Consider the following 27,134-nt stretch of genomic DNA (forward strand, 5'->3'; position numbering starts at 1 on the left):
AGAACATCTAGCTTCCACAGGCTGGAATCCCTCAGATGCCTGGAATGCCAATCCGCCACCTGATTGGCTTGGCCTGGAAGGTACTCCGCCGTCACCGAGACTTGATGTGCCAAGCAATACTCCCAAAACTCCTCTGAGATTCGCCAAAGCACGGGACGGGGGACCCCCCAGTCGATTGACATAATGGACCGCTGAGACGTTGTCCATCTTCAGCAGTACGCACGAGCTCGCTTGGTCCAACAGCGGACGGCGAACGAACCTGCCAAAAGCTCCAGGCAGTTGATATGCAACTTCTGCTCCTCTAACGACCAAACGCCGCCTGTGGAGAATACTCCGCACCGGGCGCCCCATCCGGACCTGCTTGCGTCCGATTCTATGACTAGGTCCGGAGCTGAGCCAAAGATCGCACGACCGTTCCAGGCCTCCATGTGTGTCAGCCACCATGACATCTCCTCTTTGGCCTCTTCCGACAGGGGAACTGCTTGGTCGTACGAAAGCCCCTTCCTGAGGTGATGCGCTTTCAGGTGCTGTAAGGCACGATAGTGAAGGGGACCTGGGAAGATTGCCTGGATGGAGGAGGAAAGAAGTCCTACCACCCGGGCAATCTGACGGAGGGAGGTCTGGGGCCTGGAGATGGTCTGTCTTCAAGTGTGACGGATCTTGGCCATCTTGCGAGATGGGAGTCTCAAGGAGGACAGAACGGAATCCAGGACGAATCCGAGAAAGACCAGACTGTGAGTTGGTGATAGGACCGACTTCGTCCCGTTGATGACAAACCCCAGGCTTTCCAAGAGGGACCCCCAGATGAGCCTGTGCTAACCTAGCGCATTCCGCCTCAATGTGGTTGGAAAGGTGCTCCTCCATAGGGGCCACCACCTTATTAACACACCTGAAAATGGAACTATCTACCGCTTCAAAGAAGTCATCGTCTAGAGGTAAGTATTGTGTTGCCTCTTCTTCCTCATAATAGCTCCCCTGCTCCATCTTGCCCCCAGATACCCAGTAGGGAGTGCTTATTAAACTGTAGAATTTGAAACTTCGCACTAAATAGGCAAACCAGACTTATCAAGGTCAAGGCCAACAGGGAAAGATCAGACACCACAGAAAACCTCTTTGATTAGGTCTAAACGTGGACCGGCAGCGCCTAGGTCAAATTGGGGCAGATCAAATAACTGCAAAAAGGCTCCAGCGCGGGCAGGCCGCTGTGGGTGGCACACACTCCCCAAGCGCGCAGGCCCTCAGATCCTGACAAGGCCTAACCGCCACCCAGCGCGCTGAGCCAAACGAAAAGAGTGCACAAACCTGCCCTCAGGCGATTATCGGAGGCTCAAGACCTCCGCGTTTAAATACGGACCCCTGCGGACGTGTGGGACAAATACGGACCCCGAAGGGTGTTCGTGGTATGGCGGCAGGGGGACAGGCTCCTGCGGACTCTGCTTCCTCAGCGCAGCTCCCTTTGAAGAGAAAACCGCGCCGCGGGAGCAACGAGACGCGCGGGCTCCCCCTGGCGGATAACAGAGACTGCCGCAGGTGGGCTGGCCGCGAAAGGAGCGAGGAAACGCTCCCGCGGCCGTAAGGGGCTCTGAAAGGAAAAAAACAATCGCCTAACAGTTGTCAAAACACACGCGTGCCCCTTAACCCCTTCGACGCTCATGACGGAACGGTTCCGTCATGAGCGTCGGTTGAGCTGTGCTCATGACGGAACCGTTCCGTCATGACCACGCCCGCGCAGGTAACGGTCAGCACAGCGGGGGAATCCGCCCCGCATGGAAGGGGTTAACTAACGGCCCAACATTTCAGAATCGCAATTTAGCCCTGAAAACAATCAAGCAATTTCCAAGATAAGGAAAGGGACTTAACTGGCTGCGTAGCAGCGAAGAAAGAGGGCTTAACAAAATGGAAGAACTTTCTAGGATTGATGGACAGTGTAGAAGGACTTGGTTGCTGTATTACCCCATGGACTGATGGGAGTTGATGTTTATGAAGCAAATTTTCATTGTTTCTGTTGAGATCAGATGATGATTTCTTGCTGTTATTGAAGAAAAAGTAACTTTTACTGCTTTTCTGGCTGCTGTGTGTTTGGCATAGATAATAAAGCGAAGGAAGAAGATCATAATCTGAGCCTCCGGTCCTGCCATAGAATCTTGTTTTACCCAATCTAGATTGGTAACGGTACATTTAAGCTGCAGCGTAATCTAAATTTTTAACGAAATTAGTTAAAAAATGAATATTTTCTAAGACAAGGCACGCACTAGGGAAAAACGTATCTGATAAAAACACTTAAGTCACCTATGGAATGAATGCGGCCCAAAATATTGTAAGGTTACTAGATTATTTAAAGCGCAGTTTGAGCTGAATCAGCACATCATTCAGTTACTCTTTGTGCCGCGCAGACCTTGGGGAGGTTGGTCCACGGACCGCAAAAAACGTATATGAGCGACTTATCCCACTTAATAGTATATCCTGATTATTTTTGAAAAAGGGTGAATATATGCAGTACTCTATGTATAGAAGAGTATTGGTTAGCTAAAGCCTGACTGCTCCTAGGGTTTTCAGGACAAGATCCACCAGCAGGTATGTTTCGCCCACCAGGTGTGCTCTTCTCAGAAAAGTGTATTCAAATGGGCCCTGTATTTAAGTTCTGAAACTGACTTTCCCGGTTCTGGAGACTGACCAGTGCAAGAGGTAGTGGAGTTCCTCACAATAGGACAGATTAAGAAGTAAATACAGAGTGATGGAACAAGCTGAAAGGGTGCAGTTTAGTGAATTAAAAGGCATTGACTTTCTTGACTCTGAAAAGCAGATACAAATGTATCCTCTTAAACCAATTTTTCAGCTGTGTTGTTAAGAACACACCTTTTTGAAAGTGCACATGTAAAATTGCATCTTGATCCCTGAGTTAAAAAGCAGATCTAAAAAATGTAGTAAACATTGTAATGGGGTTTTGTCGCCCATATATTCGTTAAAAATTGTTTTGCAAGTTGGTACTGATCACTATTGGGGAAAGTCCATATGTCTCCAGGCTTCTAAAACCTAAGACATGTTGACTACTTTTACAGTTAAATGTTGACATTTTTGTTATGTCATATTGTTGCCATCAAAGTTCTTACCATGTAAATGTTTTATTAAACTTGGAAAATCCCAGTCCGCTCTCCCAAACTTGTGCCACTGTTTACATTAATGTGTAATTTTAGCTCTCCAGCCTGGGATCTCCTATTATGTTCAATGCTTGATTAGGATGTCAAGTAAGAATGCATTTTAGTAGATATGTCACTGTGTCCTTTAATTTTGTGTAAGCTATTTGGATATGTGGTTCATAAAAACCTTCATGTGAAAGCCATCTGCTTACCTTTTCCTTTTTATCCAAAGGAGTTTTGCCTACAGGGCCGCCGTTCATCTATTAGTTGTCGGGTCTAAATTCTTATACAGCTATGATTTAGCATCCCCTTTCTTCAGCGGTGGTTGTGTTGTATTTTCATAGAATCTTTCTACAACAATTCTGTTAACGTTTTAGTGATAGGATGTTGGTTGTGCTCCATTGTTGGAAGTCGTTCATGATTGTTCTGTTGGGGTTTTTACACTTGTAGGATGGATTCATAGAACTGTCATCTAACTAAATGGGCTTTCTTTCTCTTTAGACAGGGCAAGTGAGGATGTTTGTTTGAGTTCAGCTTCATTGAGGTGATGGCATTAAAAAAAAAAAGAGCAGGAAAGGTTGACAACATTTAATTTCATTTATAATTGACTGTCTGATTCTTCTCGCGTCAGGCAGTGGCTTGTGCGTGTGTATATTTTTTGGGAACGTTTTAGCCATTGGCCTTCAATTTCACTGAATTCTGTGAATTTTAAGTCTGGTGTTAATTGAGACAAACTCATTCTTCTAAAATTATATGTATCATATGCTTCTAGAAGCTTTCAGCCATTCCTCTTCATCCTTTGGTGTGCTTGTCATTCACATTTTTCTTCCACATCCTTCACGGGGCAATTGGTAAGCCAACTACACCCATTGGCTAACGTCACTGTGAGTGATGGCGTTCTGCTCTTTCATTGGGAGCACGTCAATGCACAGAGTAATTCCCTTAATGAAGAAGGCTGCTAATGCAGTGGTTGCTTTTTGAGGCCAAAAAATATTTTTAACCTACTTGGGTCCCCGCTATCCGTTTTCATTGTGTTTTTGGGAGTATTTCACAGTTTGCAAAGTGTTGAACACCTGTTTCAATAAATGCTTGTCTTACTTGGTACATTCAGTTCCTTTTCCTCTAGACTTAAATGATGTCATATTTCCTAGTACCAAAAGATGAAAAGAAAACACGCTTGGGCCCATATTCAGTGCCTACCAGATTGTGTGCTAACATCTGTTTGGAACCACCATACATATTACTCCAAGGTATCAAATTAAACGTCATATTGAACCAGATTTAAGATCACTTTTATTAGAAGGGTGACTTTAAAAAGTCACTACTTTGTTGCCCAAACCTTTGGCAGCCTTTCCTGATTATCTGCACAGTTGCCAACCGAAACAACATGCTGCCACCCTGCTAGGAAGTGTGAAGAGCTTCAATAACAAGGAACAATGAGAACTGCTGAAGGAAGGAAGTTTGACTTCCTCCAGCAAGATGGATACCTGGCAGTGGCAACAGATGGCCTAGGTTCTGAGAGGCTACCCCCTCAGTGAACGGTTTAGCCGTTGGACTTCAATTTTACTGGATTCTGTGATTTGTTTAGGTCTGGTGTTAGCTAAGATGTTTTTGTTTTTCTAAAATTATTTGCATCATATAGTTCTAAGAGCTTTCAACCATCCCTCTTCATCCATTGGTGTGTTTCTTTGTCATTGACAATTTTCATATTGCGTACAGCAAGGGGCAATTGGTAAGCCAACTACAGCCATTGGCTAATGCCACTGAGTGATAGCATTCTGCTCTTCCACTAGAAGAGCACAAAGTAGTTCCCTTCTTGCCAGGGGCTTCTAAGGCAATGTTCGCCTTTCAAGGTCCAAAAATATTTTTAACCTACTTGGCCTCCTGCTACCAATTAAAATTTTGTTTTTGGGAATATTTTTCAGTTTCCTAAACCGTTGGAAGTCTTTCATGTTTATCTGCAACGGTTTTCACCTGAGACAAAATGCTGCCACTCTGCTAGGTAATGGGAAGCACTCCTAAAACAGGGAACAAAGAACTGCTGAAGGGAGAAGGTGTGACTTCCTCCAGCAGGATGGCTACCGGGCAGTGGCAGCAGATGGCCGAGGTTCAGATAGGCTACCGCCTCAGTGAAGCAAATGGCGATCACAACTTTGCCGGCCCTCTCCTTTGTGCAGGCAGACAGACTGGCATTTCCTCCAGTGGGGAAAACCTGTTGCAGAAGCGGCTTTCTCGAAGGAGTGGTTCATCATGCTTGGTACACCCGATGGGTATGCCCATGGCTCCTCACAGGGTAAGGCGGCTTGTACCATCTTGGTTTAGGGTAGCAAAGGGGTATCCTTGGATCTTTTTGAGGGTGATTCCCACAAGAAGTGACAAAGTGAGATGGATAGCCTTGTTGGAATTATTGTCCCATAGGCTAGCGAGTCCTCCACTCCCACAATTGATAAGACAAAATAAATGTGGCACCTCAGATCCACATGCCTTTTTTAGATCACAGTTGGACTGGAAAGAAGACAGAAGAAGGACTGCTGTGCTGCTCCCTGGACCAAGCAAATAGTTTACGGCGCAACCCCAAGACTGGACTGTAACTGCTGAATCAAAGACTGCGGTGCCCACTGATGGAAATTCTTGTCCACGTCTGCAAGGACAGAAGGAGTGGCTCCAAGAGTCAATTGACTTGACTCCTTGTTGCAGCTATAGGACCACGAAAGCTGAAGGAAGCCTACACCTGTGAGAGCCCCACTGCCTTGGATCACCTGCCCACCGCTGTATGCCAAAATGCCTTCTGACCTTGCCAGGTGTCCCTAAGTCCAGGGGACCCTTGGCAGTAGTCTGCATGGTCCTTGTGCAAGGAAGAGACACTATCTATGGACAACTTCTGAAGACCGCTATAACCAAAGAAAAGTGGCAGTTGGACTTCACTGGGGTATCGTGGAAGATCGAGTCTAAGGCCGGAGATGGTCCTTGAAGTGCCTAGTTCCTGGGCTGGCTCTTGCACAGCTCCATCTTCAGTATCCTGCTCTCCAGCATTAGGGCCACTTCTTGACTGGAACTGCAATGCTCGTAAAATCTTCTGTGAGCACTTTGAGACTGCTGGACCTGACTGGTAACTGTCTCCCTGAACCTAACAGGTCCCTGTGACTGGCTCCCAACCAACACATTGTGGCCTGTCTAAGAATTGGTAGTCCTGCTAGCCTGTTGGCTCTGGAACCATGACACCAATTACAAAGTTATATTGGAACATAAATAATGTACTTAACTTGTAAACATCATATCTCTGGTTCCCTGCAATAGATTTTTGTCTTTTTTATGTCTAATTTAAGATAAAACTACACTCTATTTTTATATATTGGTGCTGGATAATTCTCGCATCATGTTTCTTACTTACCTGTTTCGATGCTTCTAAATGCTTTACACCTGTTTTTTTTCACTAATCCTGACTGCTCTGTGCTACAACTACCTAGGACTGAGCTAAAGGATTTTTGTTAAGGAAACCTAACTGGAACTGATGGAGATTGTGACATTATTAAATGGTGAGATCTCACAACCACACCACATAATCAATAGTCCTATACCAGTGAGTGGTTTGAGCCCACTGTGGTTGACCTTGTGGCTGTCTGCCTTTGGTGTCCCAGCTCTTGCCACCCTTTCAGTCTTATGGCAAGTCCATTTTTGTTCATGCATGTTTCTTTTGTGCCCCCTCCTACCCCCTTGGGCTTCCTTGGATCATTCGCCTGGCTCTGTGTCAGATGTCATTGTTGGATCTCTATGAACTCGTAATCTGAGCCTCAATGCTAGTTAGCTTCCACCTTCTGAAAATTAAGTTCAGTCTTCATTGGTTGTTAGTTTTTGGAAAAAACTGTGGCCTTGATACTGCTTTTGCTGATGCTGTTGGTATAGTCATCTTTTAGGAGTCTCATGCTTCTTAGAACGCTTTTACTTTTTCTGATAGAGTGGATATATTTATTCTCTTCTTAATACTTTTTAATTTCCACCCACCTTTACTATGACACATTGGAATGCCGTGTTGACTCATCCTTTTCTGGGTTTGTGAGATGGCTTACATGGGTTAGCGATTTTTGTTTCTTTGAATGACACCGTTGACTTAATAAAATGGCGTAATGTAATTACTTTAGTAATCTAAACGTTTGTCTTTGAAATCCTTCCTTGATGGTTGGCAAGTGAACCTCTAGACGATACCCAGGCTGGAATGCTAATATGACAGGTGAGTAATTTTATTGTCCTGGCGCCTGCGGCTATGTCTTTGTCCTCTTTTTAATTGCTGCTTGTTATCTTTGGTGCTGGGTCCTCTGCGAAAATGTAGAATCCCACGCCATTTGTGAGTACGAAGATGGGTTTGTGGAACATTTGCAGGGAAGTTTGTTTCTCCGTTTGTTTTTCCAGGGGTATTCGAGATGACATTGAAGAGGAAGATGACCAAGTGAGTTTGAATGCAGCATTTTTTTTCTATCTATTTTTTCTAATCTCTTTTACCTTTTATAAAATCGAAAGAAGTACCTTAATATAGTTCGCAGTTTAAAAGTTAAGCTGTCACTTAAATTGCCAATCACACTGATTCATTTAGTGACTTGGTTAATTAATGTTCTTTCTGAATTTATTGTAAAATAAATCCAGACAGTGATACCCAGACCTAGTTGAGATGTTTGTTCCCGAAGGAACACTCTTGTTTCAAAATGCTGTATATAATATTGCATTTCTTGTCTGAATGGCTTTTGGACAACCTCTTTTCTTAGGTTATACACACATCATAGTAGTGGACTTCTTGAGAACATTGTCTTCCGATGAATGCCGGAAGACTGGTGATGCCCTTGTTCCTAAAACTACATTTTTAAGCATTCTTAAAGGACAGTATGTCCTTGTAATTTTAGTCGCAAGTACACCTAAAACAGTTTTGAAAGTCTAATTCTCTCCATGATTTTGGGAACTTGTAAACTTTTATTGGGATATATCCACAACATAAATGCATTTTCCAACCGTATTCATTTTAAGAGTGTATTTCCTTTTAAAAATCATTGTGTCCGTTGCGATTCTCAGGGGTTTGTTACCATATAGCAGCAAACTGTGAACATGTTTTAAAATGCAGTGTGGCATCTGCTTTGTTGAAGAAACCGATTCTCACATACAGTCTGTGCCAGCAGAGCTGTTTAATATCGTTAATAGGAATCCATGTACTACTTATTTTTTTATATGCCCGTTTTGGATATCAGCCTAGATCATTGATAGGATTTAAAATGTTATCTTTTGAGTGTCAATAGAGCAGAGTTGGAACTATATAAAACAGGACGCTTCACGTTGTTATGAGAGGTAAAATGAAACAAACTATTGCTGATGAATAATTAGGGCTGGGTTCTCTTGTTTATCATGTATCTAATAAATTATGTATTTATATACATTGTTAAAGCTCACATTTTGGATTCAGTTATTTATGTGACAGATAATCGCACAAATATTAACAATTTGTTATAAAAAGAATAACAAAACTCATCTGACAGCAATACAGATTAGGTGCAGAGGAGGGGAGCATATGACGGTTGACTTGGTTCCCCAAGAATAAGGCCATCTCCTGAGCCAGAATATTTCTCCCCCTTGAGTGCAGTTTACTTTCTAATGATCTGTGAGACAGCACAGTTGTAATTGGTTTTACTGAAGGCACTTTCATTCATGTCCAGTACTCTTGTTCCAACAACAAACTGAACAGGTTCTGTTTCTGCTTAAAGAACAGACGTTAATCAGACCTGTTTTAAAAAATAAAACTGTCTCTACATTAAGTGGACTGTTAAAAGCATGTTTATTAAGAATAAAATGCTTTGTTTCAATCATTTAGTCTGGACAACTGTAGAGACGATGACTCAGTTCCCCATTTGGGAATAGTTTTTGTGGTGGCATCGTTTAGGCCAGATCCAGAGCTGTTTCTTGTCACTGGAGATCTGCAAATTCATCATCTAGGTTTGTGACATTAGACTAGATATTGGATTAAACATCAGGCAGTGGTGGCTGTCTTGATGCATAGCTACAAGTCCTCTGGATGGGTAGCTTCAGTGTCTGGGTAATGGCAAATAGTTTGTTAGTTGTTTTCACTGCTGCCTGTGCAATGTGTACATTTATCAATGCCAGTGTTGTGGACAAATCCCCCAAATGTCAATGTTTGCATGTTATCTGGTATCCAGATAGCCCAATCAACACTTCTAATTAAACAAGAGTGCATATCCAAGTTTATGCCGAAACAATGACTGTGAAACCTTCTAGAAGTCCCTACTGCATGGATGTAGTCTGTAGACTTAAGTCACCATTACTCCTTTTATTTAGTCACATGCTATGTTTTTCATACCCTTGCATGCATGTATTTAGATATGGAATGAGGAGGTGGGAGTCCCTTTATTTTATGTCTTCATTTATTTTTAGATGAACTAATTTCCCCATGGTGACTTTTGTTCTTGTTGAGAGCTTGTGGTCAAATGATCAGATTGATGCCAGTGCAGGGAGCTGTTCTCCGCCATGGGTTAGTATGCACTTTTACCTCTCTGTTTTCCTACAGGAAGCCTATTTTCGCTACATGGCCGAAAACCCAACAGCTGGCTTGCTGCCAGATGAAGAGGAGGATGTCTATGAATATGACAGTGATGGGAATCCTATTGCCTCAACAGCAAAGAAAATCATTGACCCCTTGCCTCCTATGGATCATTCAGAGGTATTGCTTCTTTTTCCTCTGTTTTTATGCATGCAAATGCTTTTTATTTTGGAGAAAACCTTTTGTCGTTTTATAAACAACCAACTGGCACAATACAGTGGCATCCAGGTCGTCCTCAAATTTGTTTCATAACAGCCAGTACAAATGCAGAGCATCATGAAGGAAGCCAGAGATGTATTCATACACAATCAGTATAGCCAACATGTGTATTCCCCATCACCCACCTCCACCCTGTCTGCTGCCTCACTAGTGCTGTACTTCAGTGTCTGTAGAGTCATCCCTTTTTACTCGGAGGTGTCTCCCTTTTTACTCGGAGGTGTCTCCCTTTTTACTCGGAGGTGTCTCCCTTTTTACTCGGAGGTGTCTCCCTTTATCCCCCAGAGGTGTCTCCCTTTATCCCCCAGAGGTGTCGCCCTTTATCCCCCAGAGGTGTCGCCCTGCATCCCCCAGAGGTGTCGCCCTGCATCCCCCAGAGGTGTCGCCCTGCATCCCCCAGAGGTGTCGCCCTGCATCCCCCAGAGGTGTCTCCCTGCATCCCCCAGAGGTGTCTCCCTGCATCCCCCAGAGGTGTCTCCCTGCATCCCCCAGAGGTGTCTCCCTGCATCCCCCAGAGGTGTCTCCCTGCATCCCCCAGAGGTGTCTCCCTGCATCCCCCAGAGGTGTCTCCCTGCATCCCCCAGAGGTGTCTCCTTGCAAGAAACTGGATCTATATATACTGCACCAAAGTGAGTCACAGTGTGTATAGAGTTCAAGAGTCCCCAAAGGTAGGCAGAGGTTAAAGTTTAGATAGAACCTTACTCTCTAATAGAGGTAGCTTGGTCGAGCAGTAAGGCAGAATCAGAGGACAGTGTTAAGCATTTGATGTATACCCTCAGTCAGAAAATGAATTCACACACTCAAAAACTGAGCTCTAGGTCAATTATGTTTGAGTAAAAATGTATTATTTATTTTTAGAACCAAGCAAGCCTGGTACAGGTAAGCATTAAATACGTTTCAGTAATAAGTTACTGGATATAGAACAGTTTGAAAATTCAATAGAAATTGTACTTTGTTTGATTTACAGGGGAGCAGTAGTATGCAACACTTAGCAAATACAGTACATTGGAATGAATATGCTTTTTCAGTAAATTGCAGGTAAGTTACTTTTTACGTTACTTTTCTAACTCCGTGCTGGATACCTAGATTCAGCACTGGGACATTTCTTAGAAACAGGTAAGTAATTATGTTTTGGTTATTTGCATGATTTTTAAAGAATAGTTTCAGATTTCAAAACTCCACACTTAAAAACTTTTTGGAGCAGTACATTGAAATGAATAGGTTTTTACAGTAAATTGCAGGTAAGTTACTTTTAACGTTGCCTTTCTAACTTAGTGCTGGATACCTAGATTCATCACTGAGACATTTCCTGCAAACAGGTAAGTAAACCCGTTTTGGTTATATGTGCGATTTTTAAAGAATATTTTTAGGTTTCAAAACTTTTTTGGAGAAAAAGTGTCAATGTTATCCTATGGGAGGAAAACAGGTTAACGGTTCGCAGGTAAGTAAACGGCTGTGGGAGTTAAGGTTCTGGGGTTAGACTCAGGGGTCCCCCAGGGTCAGTGATGCACTGTTGTTGCACCCTCAGCGGCACTAGGGCGGCCGGGTGCAGAGTGTTGCGGCCCAATGTTATCCAATGGGGGATAGGGGGCCTCCGGTTGGTGGCTGCTGGCAAGCAGGCCACAAGGTTGTGGGTGAAAAGCTCCTGGGGTTTAGCTCAGGGCAAGTTGGGGACCAAAGTCTCACCAAAGGTGCACCCTCAGCGGCACTAGGGTGGCTGGGTGCAGGGTGCTGTTTTGAGGTCGGGTGCCGTGTTTTTTTCAATGGAGATACGTCCGGTACAAAGAAACACTGCAGGCTGGAGGACGGGGATCTTCTGGGTGCGACCACCACTTCGAGGGTTAAGTTGGGATGTTGTGGGTTGGTTAGGCACCGTTAGTTTGGCCATACAAGGCCGTGGGGCGCCGGGTGCAGGGGTTCCTTGGGACGTCAGATGTTCTTACCTGCTCTGGTCGCGGTAGGGGGGTCCTCTGGATTGTGGCTGCAGGCATCGTCTGGAGGCTTGAGGCAGGTCAGGGGTCGCCGGATCTTGGGTCAGGATCGCCGAGGTGACCTTCTCGGGGTGTTTTTCCACTTGAGCTCGGGCCGGGTTCGGCAGGTGCAGAGTGGGCTGGATTTGTGGTCTCTGGTTGGCACCAGAAGCTGTAGTTTAAACGCGTCCGGTGTTCATGGGAGAAACAGTCTGGGAAGTGAAGGCAGGCAGGTCCTCCGGGTTTGTGAGGTTGCTGGCTGCTGAGCACGCCGGGATATCGCAGGGGCATGTTCGAGGGGAGACTGGCCTGTAGGGCTGGGGCCTAGTCAGTGGGCTTCGTCCTCTTGTCTACTTCTTGTATGTAGGCTGGATCTGAAGAAGGAATGTTCAGGGTGCCCTCTAAATACTAAATTTAGGGGTGTTACAGGTATGTAAGGGCACTGACTAATGGGTCCCTTCGCTGGGGTGGGTACACCCCCTATTCTGCCACTCTCCAGTGGGAGGGGGGCAGGAGCCTGTCTCTGGTTGGCTGGGTCCCCCCATCCTCAAGATGGCGGGGACTCGAGGTTGTACTTCACTCCCCCACCTGAGCGGTGGAGTTTGCAGAGGTGGGCACACCGCTCTTCCTCACTTGTTTTTCCCGCTGGTTCTCCCGCCCAAAGTGGGGGGTAGAACCAGTGGGGACCAGTTGCTGAAAGCAGCAAATGGTCTGGAGAGGCTCACATAGGTGGCATGCCTTTGAAACTTCTCCTTCGTGAATCCTGCCCATCCTGGGGGAGGAGGCATGGCACCTCGTCCCAGGATGTGCATTGTTTCAGGCCCCCGAGAGCAGCAGCTCTTGACCCAGGGGTCCAGAAATATGACTGGTGGTAGCAGCCTCGGCAGCCACTCAGTCAGGTCACTAGGAGTTGGTCGAGTTTCAGGGGGCATCTCTAAGATGCCCTCTGTTGTGTATTTTACATTAAATCCCACACTGGTATCAGTGTGGATTTAATGTGCTCAGAAGTTTGATACCAAACTTCCCAGTCTTCAGTGTAGCCATTATGGTGTTGTGGAGTTCGTAATGACAAACTCCCAGCACCATATACTCTTAATGGCAGCACTGCACTTACAGGGCCCAGGAATGGACTTGGGCACTGTAGGGGTACAGGGCTCATGCTCCTGTACCCTCACCACTGGCATGAGGCACCCAGCTAGAGGGGTGACTGATGTATGCCAGGGCAGTGGTTTGTGGGCATGGCACACAGGGATGTGTGCCATGTCGACTCTTCACTTTGTTCTGCACAAAGACGCTCAGACTGCAAAGGCAGTGTCAGGGTACTTGGCCGCTGAGGATGGCACAGTAGGTGCTCCATCCCTTAGAGGCCTTCTCTGGTCACAGTGCCCTGGGTATCTGTGGTACCATTTACCAGTGGCTGACATGTGGCTAGAGATGCCAATTGGGTATAGGCTTCAATGCAGTTTTAGGGAAGGAACATAGGCCCTGGGAACATCAGCAAGTCAGCAAAGAGTGGGGGCAACCATGCACTTTCTCACACTCCCTTTATCATCCTCAGAGGTGTCTCCCTTTATCATCCTCAGCGGTGTCTCCCTTTATCACCCTCCGAGGTGTCTCCCTTTATCACCCTCCGAGGTGTCTCCCTTTATCACCCTCCGAGGTGTCTCCCTTTATCACCCTCCGAGGTGTCTCCCTTTATCACCCTCCGAGGTGTCTCCTTTTATCACCCTCCTAGGTGTCTCCTTTTATCACCCTCCTAGGTGTCTCCTTTTATCACCCTCCTAGGTGTCTCCTTTTATCACCCTCCTAGGTGTCTCCCCTTACCATCCTCCGAGGTGTCTCCCCTTACCACCCTCGGAGGTGTCTCCCCTTACCACCCTCGGAGGTGTCTCCCCTTACCACCCTCGGAGGTGTCTCCCCTTACCACCCTCGGAGGTGTCTCCCCTTACCACCCTCGGAGGTGTCTCCCCTTACCACCCTCGGAGGTGTCTCCCCTTACCACCCTCGGAGGTGTCTCCCCTTACCACCCTCGGAGGTGTCTCCCCTTACCACCCTCGGAGGTGTCTCCCCTTACCACCCTCGGAGGTGTCTCCCCTTACCACCCTCGGAGGTGTCTCCCCTTACCACCCTCGGAGGTGTCTCCCCTTACCACCCTCGGAGGTGTCTCCCCTTACCACCCTCGGAGGTGTCTCCCCTTACCACCCTCGGAGGTGTCTCCCCTTACCACCCTCGGAGGTGTCTCCCCTTACCACCCTCGGAGGTGTCTCCCCTTACCACCCTCGGAGGTGTCTCCCCTTATCACCCTCGGAGGTGTCTCCCCTTATCACCCTCGGAGGTGTCTCCCCTTATCACCCTCGGAGGGGTCTCCCTTTATCACCCTCGGACGGGTCTCCCTTTATCACCCTCGGACGTGTCTCCCTTTATCACCCTCGGACGTGTCTCCCTTTATCACCCTCGGACGTGTCTCCCTTTATCACCCTCGGACGTGTCTCCCTTTATCACCCTCGGACGTGTCTCCCTTTATCACCCTCGGACGTGTCTCCCTTTATCACCCTCGGACGTGTCTCCCTTTATCACCCTCGGACGTGTCTCCCTTTATCACCCTCGGACGTGTCTCCCTTTATCACCCTCGGACGTGTCTCCCTTTATCACCCTCGGACGTGTCTCCCTTTATCACCCTCGGACGTGTCTCCCTTTATCACCCTCGGACGTGTCTCCCTTTATCACCCTCGGACGTGTCTCCCTTTATCACCCTCGGACGTGTCTCCCTTTATCACCCTCGGACGTGTCTCCCTTTATCACCCTCGGACGTGTCTCCCTTTATCACCCTCGGACGTGTCTCCCTTTATCACCCTCGGACGTGTCTCCCTTTATCACCCTCGGACGTGTCTCCCTTTATCACCCTCGGACGTGTCTCCCTTTATCACCCTCGGACGTGTCTCCCTTTATCACCCTCGGACGTGTCTCCCTTTATCACCCTCGGAGGTGTCTCCCTCTATCCTCCTCAGATGTATCTCCCTCTATCCTCCTCAGATGTATCTCCCTCTATCCTCCTCAGATGTATCTCCCTCCATCCTCCTCAGAGGTATCTCCCTCCCGACCCAAGAATTTGTGGGACAGTATGCCCCAGGCTACAAAATCTGCTGGCAGTTTAGCATCTTAGCAGGTGCATCACATTTGAGTTTCCTCTGCCACTGACCATTCAGCTGCACCCCAAAATTTAAATCCACTGCAGGGTCCCTAGCCCCCATCCATGTAATGGCCACCTGCCTCCTCGCCAGCACGAGTGCCAACTGCAGGAACCTGTGTGTCATTTTGCGTCTTCTGGTGCCTACCAAGCTGCCCCGGAAGCAGAGCTTTGGTGTGAGCTCGCAAGCCATGGCGGTGGTCCAGGACACCCTCTCCACCACCTTCACCCAAATGTCTCTCACCTGATGGCATCCCCAGGCCAGGTGACCAAGTGTTCTGATAGTATGTAATGATTTAAGGGCCTGAGATCTAATATAGGCCGCACTGAGCAGTCTTTTTTGGGAATTAGAAAGTACAGGGAGTAAACTCATGTACCTTCATGTTGAAGGACGGGCTCTATAGCTTATTTGAGGAAAAGAGCTTCCACTTCCTGTTTGAGACGATTTTGATGCTCTATGGAAAGATTGTGTCTGCGAATTGGAATGTTTGGAGGTGTGGTTATGAGTTCCAGACAGTAACCATGTTGGATAACGTCCAACACCCACTGATCTGACGTCATGTTTTTCCAGATGGGGAAAAAATGTTGTAGTTGTCCCTGACAGATGTTAAGTGGTTGTGAGGGAATAAGCAGATATACACTGTTTCAATCAATCAATGTCTTGTAGATGGCGGCTACTCACTCGTAAGGGTTTCAAGGCGGGACCTGAGTAATCCCACTGTTTCAGATGGGTGACTTTGTCAGCACTAGACTTAAAGGATGCTTATTTCCACATTACAGTCCACCCAGCTCATCGCAAATATATTAGATTTGTTTTAGCTGGAACGCATCAGTTCTTCCATTCTGAGTCACTACCGCATCTAGGGTGTTCACCAAATTACTAGCAGTAGTAGCAGCACATCTGCGCAAGCAGAACATTCATGTCTTCCCATATCCGGTCGACCGGCTCATCAAAGCCAGTACACATCTACTGTGTCAACACACTCAAACTACTCCATCTTCTAACATCAACTGGGATTTACAGTCAACATGCAAAATCACACCTTCACCCTTCAGATTCAGCCGTATCTCGGGGCTATGCTCTACACACAGGATTGACATACCCAAATATGACCAGAAATCAAAACATCTAAACACTGCTACAGCAGTTTCAACCCAGCCAACACATCTGTCAAAACTGTTATGAGACTCTTCGGCATGGTGGCATCTTGCATAGCCCTAGTACCACATGCTAGACTATATATGCGACTGCTGCAAGAATGTCTGACATGCCAATGGTCTCAATCACAGGGTCAGCCACAAGATTTGGTGTTAGCGGGCAGCCGCACTCCTCACTCTCTGTAGTGGTGGAACACACAAAATATGACATAAGAGCAGCAGTTCCTCTACCCTGTTCTCCAGTACTTTGTCTCAGTGGGTGCATCCCTTATAGGATGGGGTGCTTACCTTCAGGATCTCGCAGTTCAGTGTCTCTGGGTTACCAGTCACCAGGTTCTCCACATCAAATACTTCAAGCTATTCACCTAGCATTGAAAGCATTTGTAAATCACCTGACAGGAAAGGTTGTCTTGGTCCGAATGGACAACATGACAACCATGTCCTATATACAAAAACCAGGGGGGAAAGGGAGATGCACTCTACAGTTATCACACCTCTCTTAGACCACCTTCTCAGCAGGATATAGCAACAAGTCCACGAGTGGGAGCTCCACCCACAAGTCCTTCTCCCATACTTTCACAGGTGTGGATTTCCAAAGCTAGACCTATTCACTACTGCAGACAACACAAAATGCCCAGACTTCACCTCCCACCTCCATTATCCAAAGCTCTATGGATGAACTGGTCAGGGCGATTTACCTACTATTTTATGCTGCTCGCTCTTCTACCGTTTGTGGTTAGGAGGCTCAGGCAAACATCTCTTACCCTCATTCTAGTAGCTGTCTCTTAGGCTCGGCAACCATGGTTCCTACACTGCTCAAACTATCAGTAGTTCCCAACCAAAAGCTTCCCTTCAACCCAGACCTTCTCACTCAGAACCATGGAGAAATCAGGGGCACATATCCAAAGGAGATTTTCCTTCTGCGTTTTTGGCTCCTGAGGTCATAGAAATTGGTTACTTTAATCTTCCCCCCTGAATGTATGCCCATTCCTAAATAAGCACATAGACCTACAACTAGAGTATGTTATGAAGCAAAGTGAAAATGATTTGTTTTCTACTATCGCAGCAAATAAATTAATCAGTTTGATGCAACTGTGCAAAACATTGTTTTCTACCTTCGTTTGCAAACCTCAGGCCTTGCTTACACTTCCATACGTCTACAGTTAGCTGCAGATGCTGCCAATCTGAAAAACAAACAATATTTGTCCTTGTTTAATGTACCAGTTAATAAGGCATTCGTGGAAGGCCTTAAAGGAGTAACTCCACCTAGAGTTCCACCTTCATTATAGAATCTTAATATATTACTTAACACTTAGGGGCCCGCCATTTGAACCATTGCACAAGTGCTCCCTGCTTTTTCAGTAGCCATTACCTCACTTAGACATGTTGGTGAGCTCCAGGCATTAACCTTAGAAGAAATTATTGTTCGAGGCATATGAGCTGTAGATCATATTGTGAGAAAGTGCCATCTTTCTTGCATGGTATGCCCCCACTTTTTGCTGAATGTACTTTGACTGAGTGTGTCCTGGGCTCCTGCCAATCAGGTACCCAGGACTGAAACCTAAACCCAAATTGGCAAACCTTGGCCACATGTCAGACACTCATCTTCTCACTCCTCGAGACCTCCATCGACGCATTCTCCATCTCCAGAACATCATGCGAGGAGATGGCAACAGAGATCCCTGTCACATCAGAGGAGGGCCTCTCCGTCTATACACTTATCTCCAAGATGGCTTTTGCCAGTCAATCACTGGAGTAAGACTCCGGCGGGCGCATCGAGAAGGGAGGAGTACACAGTTCCCCTCTGCAGAGATTGGTACATGAGGTGGATAGATCGCTTTCGCCGGTACGTCAGCACCGTGCAGGAAGATCTAAGGCACGCAGGCCGTCTTCGTCTCATCACCACAGAAGGAGGTCTCCTTCATGGTCATTTTCCTCCACCCACTTCTCTAAGAAGGACTATTCGCCTACTCTATCGGACAGCCCTCAGTCGAGAGTGTCTCCGATAGATGACATTAACACCTATCATGATGTGCTGCAGAGAGGGGCACAGAAACTGAATATTGCAATGTCCACCCCTCAGGTCGCGATGACAGTGATCTTCGAGACGCTGCACCAAAGATCTGCTTCGCGCCCTTCGCTACCTCTGGTTCCTGGGCTTCTGGAACCAGTAATGGACATTTTTCTAACACCCTCAACGATTAAGGCTACACCGGCCAGGATTCGAAAGAAATACAAGCCTGCTGATGTAGACCCGGTGTACTTGGAAACGGATCCACCTGCGGATTCAGTGATCGTCGCAACTGCACGTAAGACGCACGCAGTCTCTACTCATGCGTTGGTCCCTCCGGACAAGGAGAGTAAGTCCCAGGATTCTTGGGGACGAATAGTTTGTGGCTCTGCAGCTTCTTCACTTAAAGTCTCCAGTGCAGCAGCCTTATAAGGTCGGTACGACAGATCCTTATGGGACTCTTTGGATCGTTTCAAAGAGAAGTTACCAAAGGAGGATCAGAAGGACTTTGAAGAAATCATTACAGAGGGCTCCTTGGTGTGAGAAAGTGGCTCTGTATATACTGTTCCCTAATAGGTACAGGGTGTACAGAGTCCACAGTCCCCCCAGAGGCTGATAGAGGTCAAAGTTAGGTATGACCTTACTCTCAAAAGTGGTAGCTTGGTCGAGCAGTAAGGCAGTACCAGAGGACAGTGTAAAGCATTTATTGTACACACTCAGTCAGCAAATGGTTTCACACACTCAATAACTAAACTCTAGGCCAATGGTTTATATATATAAAATATATGCTTGTTTTATTTTTAGAACCACAAAGGGGATAAAAATATACTTCCTCAGAATGAGAGGTTGAATATAAATACTTTTGTCTTAAGCAATGGATTTTTGTAAACAGTCACAGTTGGTTGCAATAAACAATCCTATTTCCTAAACATAACAATGCAACATAACAATGCATTGAGCTCAATGGTAAATTCAGGTCATTTGTCATAAATTACTTTTCAGATTACTTTTGGAATTCCAGGTCTGGCTCCTAGATCCAGCCCTGGGTCAGTATTCCGAATCAAGTGATGAAAGTCGACTTAATAACTGTAATGATTTTTAAATAATATTTAGCTATTTCAAAAGTAAGCACTTAGAAAATATTTCAAGGAAAACATTCAATGGATCTCTATGGCAAGAAATTCAAATTGCAGGTAGAGTACTTTATCGTTACTTTAGTAATCCAGGACTGGGTACCTAGACCCAGGACTGGGGTCCTTATCAAAAACAGGTAAGTAATTTCGTTTGCAGAAATGGTACGATTTTAAAAGAATATTTCAAATTTGCAAAAATAGTCACTTAGAAGAAATTTCACAGAAAAGCAGACAATGGTTTCCTATGGGAGAAAAATGAGTTAGAGGTAAGTATAGTTGTGGACACTTTTCAGAGTCAGGGCTGGGCACCAAGATCCAGCACTGGGAGCTCACCTAGGAGCAGGTGAGTAAATTCGTTTTTGCCACTTGGCTGATTTTTGGTGAATATTTGCAGTTTTGAAAAGTTCACACTTAGAAGATTTTTGAAGAAAAAGCCAGTCCATGTTACCCTATGAGGAAAATGAAGTTAGCGGTTTAAGGGTAAGTACTCGACTGGCAGAGCTGAAATTCCGGGCATAGACTCAGGGGTCCCCCAGTGTCAGGTAGGTACAGTTGGTTCACCCTCAGCGGTTTCAGGACGGCCGGGTGCAGAGAGAGTTAGGCCCAATGTTATCCTATGAGGGATAGGGGGGCCTTGGTTGGTGGCTGCTGTCTGGCAAGCCACGCGGCTGTGGGAGCTGGGCTCCTGGTCACTTACTCAGGGCAAGTGGGGAAGTAGGTTAGTGTAGAGAGTGCACTGCCAGGGCCACTCGGGCGGCTGGGTGCAGGGTGCTTTTGAGCCCTCGAGCGCTCAATGGAAATCAATGGGAATGTTCCGGTTTGGAAAAAGGCTGCAAGCTCGGGGACGAGGATGCTTCAGGTGCCACCACCACTTCGAAAGGTAAGTTGGGTAGTTGTAGGTTAGGTGGGTACCCCGGGATTGGGCACAGGGGGCCGCAGGGCGCCGGGTGCAGGGGTGCCTTTTGATGTCGGAAATCTTACCCTCTGGTTGATCGCGGTTGGGGTGGCACTCTGTTCTGAGGCTGCAGGCTTCTTCCGGAATGTCGAGGGGGGTCCTTGGGTGCCGGACTCGGGGTCACAGTCGCCGTGGGGTCGTCTTCAGGGTCTTTGTCCACTCCGGCACTGGCCAGGTTTGGCTGGTGCAGAGTGTGTTGGGTCCGCGGTTCCGGGCTGCTGCCAGGGGTTAAAAATAGGTTTCTTGAGTAGAGCCTCTACTCATGGGAGTCCCAGGGGCTTAGAGCCAAAAGGTAGCCAGGTCCTCCGGGGTTGGTGAGGTTGCTGGCCACGAGAGATGCCGTGCTGGTGCAGGTTCGAGAGTCGACAGGCCGGTAGGGCTGGGGCCAAAGCAGTTGGTGTCTTCTTCTCTTTTTAGCAGCTGCAGGGCAGGTCCTTGTTCTTCTTGCTCTTCTTGTAGTTTTCTATCTGGAATCTGAGGAAGGAAGGTTCAGGGTGCCCCTAAATACTAGATTTAGGGGCGTTACAGGTAGGTGAAGGCCAGGGACCAATGGGTCCTTGTCCTGGGGTGGGTACACCCCCTATCCTGCCTCTCTCCAGTGGGAGGGGGGCAGTAGCCTAATCCTGATAGGGTAGGGCCTCCCATCTTCAAGATGGCGAGAGCCCGGAGATGTGCTTCACCTCGCCTCCCCCACCTGAGGGGTGGGGTGGGCAGGCTGGCACATCCCCTGTCCTTGTATGGGGTGTCCGGCCAAGCTTCCCGCCAGAGTGGGGGGTTGCAGTGGCCTGGGGAAACTCCAAATGGCGGCATGCCTTTGAAGCTTCCCTTTGCTCGTCCTGGGGGAGGAGATTTCTCACCTCACCCAGGATGTGCATTGTTGCAGGCCCGGGAGAGCAGGAGCTCTCCCACCCAGGGGTCCAGCAACGTGTCTGCTGTGTGGCAGCCTGGGCAGCCTCAGAGCAGACGTGGATTGTAAGTTAGCTGTAAGGGGACATCTCTAAGATGCCCTCTGGGGTGCTTAGTACATTAAATCCCATACTGGCATCAGTGTGGGTTCAGTGTGCTGAGAAGTTTGATACCAAACTTCCCAGGCTTCAGTGTTGCCATTATGGTGCTGTGGAGCTCGTGTTTGACGAGCTCTCAGCACCATGTACTCTTAAATGACAGCACTGCACTTACAGCGCCCAGGAATAGACCCGGGTACTGTAGGGGCACAGGGCTCCTGCTCCTGTGCCCACACCATAGGCGTAATGCACCCAGCTAGAGGGGTGGCTGACATATGCCTTGGCAGTGTAGGTGATGGGCATGGTACACAGTGATGTGTGCCATGTCGACTCTTTGTTTTGTCCTGCACCCAGACACTCAGCCTGCAAGGGCAGTGTGTGTGTGTGTAAGGGTACAGGGCCTCTGAGGGTGGCACAATGAGTGCTGCAGCCCTTAGAGGCCTTCCCTGGCCACAAGACCCTGGGTACCTAGGGTACCATTTACTAGGGGCTGACATGTGGCTAGGGTTTGCCAATTTGGAGTTTGTGTGGTTTAAGGAAGGAACATAGGCCCTGGGCACCTGATTGGCAGGAACCCAGGGTACACTCAATCAAAGTACATTCAGCAATTTAGCAAAAAGTGGGGGCATACCATGCAAGAAAGATGGCACTTTCTCACAGGGCTGCAGTTTCCCCGTTGTCCATTAGGGATCTGATGTAGTCTGTGGCTGCGATGAGGGCGGTCTCCGTGCTGTGGTTGTCTCGGAAGCCGGATTGCGAGTGGTCGAGGGATCCGTTGGTCTCGAGGAAGGCGGCTAGCTGTCTGTTGACGGTCTTCTCGATGACTTTGGCAGGAAACGGGAGGAGCGAGATGGGGCAGTAGTTCTTGAGGTCGGAGGGGGCTGCAGTTGGTTTCTTCAGCAGGGCACTGATCTCGGCGTGTTTCCAGCACTCCGGGAAGGTGGCGGTGTTGAAGGAGGCGTTGATGATGTCGCGGAGGTGGGGTGCGATGATGTGGTCGGCCGTGTTGAAGATGTGGTGTGGGCAGGGGTCCGTAGGGGATCCGGAGTGGATGGTGTTCATTGTGCGTGTTGTGTCTTCGGTGCTGACTGGGGTCCAGGTGCGGAGGGTGGCGGTGGGGGGCATCGGTTCGGTGGTGGGGTTCGTGGTTGGTGGGCCGAAGCTGTTGTGAATGTTGGCGATCTTGTCGTGGAAGAAGGCTGCGGGGGAGTCGCAGAGGTCTTGCGAGGGAGTGATGTCATTGTTTCCTGCGTTGGGGTTGGAGAGCCCTTTTTGGACGATGCTGAAGAGTTCCTTGCTGTTGTGGGTGTTGTTGTCCAGTCGTTCCTTGAAGGCTGTCTTCTTTGTGGCGCGGATCAGTTGGTGGTGTTTACGTGTGGCGTGTTTGAGGGCCGTCATGTTGTCTGTGGTCTGGTTGGTGCGCCAGGTGTTCTCCAGGGAGCAGCAGTTCTTCTTGGAGGTGATGAGCTTGTCGGTGAACCAGGAGGCTTTCTTGCTGCCGCGTCTGCTGGGGGGGTTCTTCTTCAGTGGTGCGAGGGCGTCTGCGCAGTTGGTGATCCACTGTGTGAGGTTGTTGGCGGCTTCGTTGGGGTCCGTTGAGCTGGTGGGGGGGTTCTGGCTGAGGAAGGTGGTGAGCTGGTCGCCGGTGATCTTGTTCCAGCTCCTGCGGGGGGCTTGTTGAGGGTGGTGGTGGGTCGTCGTTTTACTGAAGCTGAAGTGGACGCAGCTGTGGTCAGTCCACTGGAGATTGGTGGAGTGGCTGAAGGTGACGTATTTGCTGGATGAGAAGACTGGGTCAAGCGTGTGGCCGGCATAGTGGGTGGGGGTGGTTACCAGTTGCTTGAGTCCGAGGTTGGCCAGGTTGTCCAGCAGAGCAGTGGTGTTGCGGTCCTTGTTGTCCTCCAGGTGGAAGTTGAGGCCCCCCAGGAGGATGTAGTCGGTGGAATTGATGGCGTGCGGGCTGACGAAGTCTGTGATGTCTTCGCTGAACTGTGTGCGTGGTCCTGGTGGTCTGTAGACAAGGGTGCCTCTGAGCGTGGTCTTGGGGTCGGTGTGTATCTGGAAGTGGAGGTGTTCGGCGGAGGTGAAGGTGTCATCGGAGTTGGCCGTGATGCGGATGGTATTCTTGTGGATGATGGCGATGCCTCCTCCTGTCTGGTTGACACGGTCCTTCCTGGTGATTTTGTAGCCTTCTGGGACGGCGATGGCGACGTCGGGTGCTGAGGAGGCGTTCATCCAGGTTTCCGTCAGGAAGGCGATGTCTGGTGCTGTCGAGTCGAGGAGGTTCCAGAGTTCGACGGCATGCCTGTGAACGGAGCGGGTGTTGAGCAGGATGCACATCAGGTGTTTGTTGCTGGGGCTCGGTTTAGCAGGTGCAGTGTTGGGTCGGAGGCCGGTGAAGCGGCAGGTCAGGCAGGTGAAGGGTCCGTGGGTGCGTCTCGCGGTGGCTCGGTAGCAGGCGGTGTTTCGGCCGGCGTTGAGTGCGTGGAGGGTTTTGGCGTCGTAGATGTGCAGGGTGTGCTGGCGAGGGCGAGGACCAGGGGGTCTGCCGCTGGGCGCGGTCCAGGCGCGGACGGGCGCAGACGGGGTTCCCTTTGGCGCACCTTCGGCGCTCCCGCTGCGCGCGTCCGCTGCGCGGTCGCTCTGGGGGCGTCATAAGTAAGGAGCCGGGAGGGAGGAGCAGCTGGGTGGCGGGAGCGGGGCGGCGAATGGAATCACAGGGGGGCGGGGCCGCAGGGAGGCAGCGGCGGGAAATTCCAAGAAGCAGCGGGCAGCGGGAAATTCCCAGGAGCAGCGGGAAATTCCCAGGAGCAGCGGGCAGCGAGCGAAGGAATCTGCAGGCAGGAGGCGGCAAAGGCAGGCAGGAGCGGCAGCAGTGAGTGGGGCGACCAAGCCCTGTGGAGGGCTGAGCGGTCATCAAAGAAGCTAGACGTCCTACCACAAGACACTGCTACGCAGCAAAGTGGAAGAGGTTTGTGGTTCATTATAACAACAACCACATTAATCCACTAGATGCTTCAATATAAAACATCATTTGTTTTTTATTGCACCTGCAATGTTCTAATTTAGCGTACACATCCATACGCTTACATCTCACTGCAATAGCTGTATATCTGCAAAATAGACAGCACCTGTCCTTTTAAGAGTGACGGCTATTAAGGCTTTTATGGAAGGACTCAAAAGGCTTATTCCTCCCAGACTTCCACCTTCTCCGGTGTGGAACCTTAACATAGTCCTTACAAGACTCATGGGCCCACCATTCGAACCGTTGCACAAGTGTGAAATACAATTTCTTACTTGCGAAGTAGCCTTCCATATAGCCATCCCTTCTCTAAGGAGAGTGGGTGAGCTTCAGGCATTAACCATAGAGGAACCATTTTTGCAAATGCACCAAAGCAAAGTGGTCCTTGGGACTAACCTCAAATTCTTACCCAACGTCATTTCTGACTTTCATATCAACCAATCTGTTGCTTTTCCTGTCTTTTTCCCTCAACCAGATTCAGTGGCAGAATGTGCCCTTCACACATTAGATGTCAACAGAGCACTGCTTTACTACATAGAAAGAATAAAGCCCTTTAGGAAAACTAACTCTTTGTGGCTTTTGCTCCACTACATAAAGGCAATCCTATTTCAAAATCGGGCATTGCAAGGTGGATATTTAAGTGCCTTCAAATATGCTACCTCAAAGCTAAACGCACACTAACAATTCCCCCTAGGGCACATTCTACACGTAAACTAGGGGCTTCTATGGCCTTCTTAGGAAACATACCCATAGATGACATCTGCAAAGTTGCAACATGTTCTACACCACACACATTCACAAAACAATATTGTGTAGATGTGTTAGCAAAACAGGCTAGTGTGGGCCAAGCAGTTTTACGAACACTATTCCAAACCACTGCAACAGCTACAGGTTAGCCACCGCTTAAAAATAACTGCTTTATAGTCTATGCTAAAGCATATGATCTACAGCTCATTTGCCTCAAATGGAAAATGCTACTTACCCAGAATGCATCTGTTCTTGGCATATAGAGCTGTAGAGTCGTATGCACCCACCCGCCTCCCCGGGTACCTTTACCTGTTGCAGTGATATCTTGCTTAGACACAATCTACATGGACATCTCTCTTTATTACTTTACTAACTCCATCATCACCCTTTATGGGGAAAAAATCTGGGGATGGAGTCGATATGGCCATGCGCACTATCACCGAAAGGAGGAGTCCCGTATCTCGTGACTACAAGACTTCTTCGAACAAAAACAAAGTGCAAACATCCAGACCCAACACCAGATGGCGATCTATGCTAAAGCATATGACTCTACAGCTCTATATGCCATGAACAGATGCATACTGGGTAAGTAGCATTTTCCTTCCAACTACACAAAGATAGGGTAGTCCTTGGAACCTACCCAAAATTCCTTCCAAAAGTTGTTTCACCTTTTCACCTCATTCAGTTGATTTACCAGTTTTTTTTCTGCAACACGATTAATTTGCAGAAATATCTCTTCTACACTAGATGTCAAAAGAGCTCTAATGAATTATATTGATAGACCTAAAGAGTTCCGTAAAACAAAACAAGTCTTTGATTATTTGCTCCTTCACACCAGAAAGTGCATGTCTATAACGGGCATTTCAAGATGGATCGTTAAATGCATTCAAACATGTTATGCCAAAACTAAAAGGACTTTGTCTACAACCCCTAGAGCACACTACTCGTACGATAGGGGCTTCCATGGCTTTCCTGGGCAATATCTCAGTACCAGGTATTTGTAAGGCAGCTACATAGGCAGCTACATGGTCTGCACCACACACTTTAACTTAACATTATTGTGTGGATGTTTTAGCCCAGCAACAAGCCCGTGTAGGCCAGGCAGTGCTACGTACTCTTTCAAACTGCAACACCCGCAGGACAGCCACCGCTTTTGAGAGGGATTGCTTTACAGTCTATGCAGAGCATGTGTATCCACAGCCACACATGGTTCGAACGGAATATGTTTTTTTACCCTGTAAGCATCTGTTCTTGGCATGTAGTGCTGTAGATTCACATGCACCCACCCTCCTCCCCGTAGACTTGACGCCGTTGAAGTTCCTTTACACTATTTCATTTGCATGGAAATCTCTTTGCTGGTACTTTCTTTCACTCCATTTTAACATGCCTGCGGGAAAACATTCTAACAATGGAGTGGATACCCAGGCGCATTCTCACCAAGAGGAGTCACTTTGTCTAATGACTCGAAAGACTTCTTTGAAGAAAAACAACTTGCACGCATCCAGACCTAATACTAGACAGCTGAAATATGCAGATTATGTAAACCTGCAGCACTACATGCCACCAACAGATGTTTGCAAGGTAAGTAACCTATTCCTATTCCATGGTGCAGCCCTGAATTTGGAAGGGATTAAACCACATTATGATCACTTAAAAGTGATCTTGTTAAACGCCAGTGGTCTGAATAATAAACGCAAGGTCAGAGCAATTGAAGATTGGCTGAAAGGACACAATCCATATATTGTGCTAGTTCAGGAAACACTCTTACGGGAAAAGAGGGAACTGAGTTATAATTTCAAGCAATGGGTGGTGTATAACTATCTCAGGTGCGAGGGAAGCTCACAAGGGAGTAGCGATATACATAAATAGACATCTCCAATATCACATCCGCTCTTCCCAAACAGACAAAGAAGGGAGGTGGGCCTTGGTTAGTGGCTTTATTAACAATATTAGAATTACTGTTGCCACAATTTGTGCTCCGATTTTAGATGACCTAGCCCCG

The 27,134-nt window shown here is 47.8% G+C and overlaps 1 protein-coding gene across 2 annotated transcripts in view; it reads left to right on the plus strand.

Annotated features, from left to right (window-relative positions):
* The window catches only part of LOC146871945 (ATP-dependent RNA helicase DDX42-like), an 865,800-nt gene that overhangs the window by 246,344 nt on the left and 592,322 nt on the right, over positions 1–27,134 (plus strand). The window contains exons 5-6 of one of the 2 annotated variants that reach the window (XM_085652377.1): positions 7,545–7,581; positions 9,697–9,849. In XM_085652377.1, coding sequence (XP_085508503.1) covers positions 7,545–7,581; positions 9,697–9,849 — 190 coding nt within the window. The remainder of the gene's footprint in view (positions 1–7,544; positions 7,582–9,696; positions 9,850–27,134) is intronic. The other variant, XM_085652387.1, reaches the window with a different exon arrangement.

Source organism: Triturus cristatus, chromosome 1_1 (assembly GCF_964204655.1).
Source record: "Triturus cristatus chromosome 1_1, aTriCri1.1, whole genome shotgun sequence".
In the NCBI taxonomy this organism is placed as follows: Eukaryota; Metazoa; Chordata; class Amphibia; order Caudata; family Salamandridae; genus Triturus; species Triturus cristatus.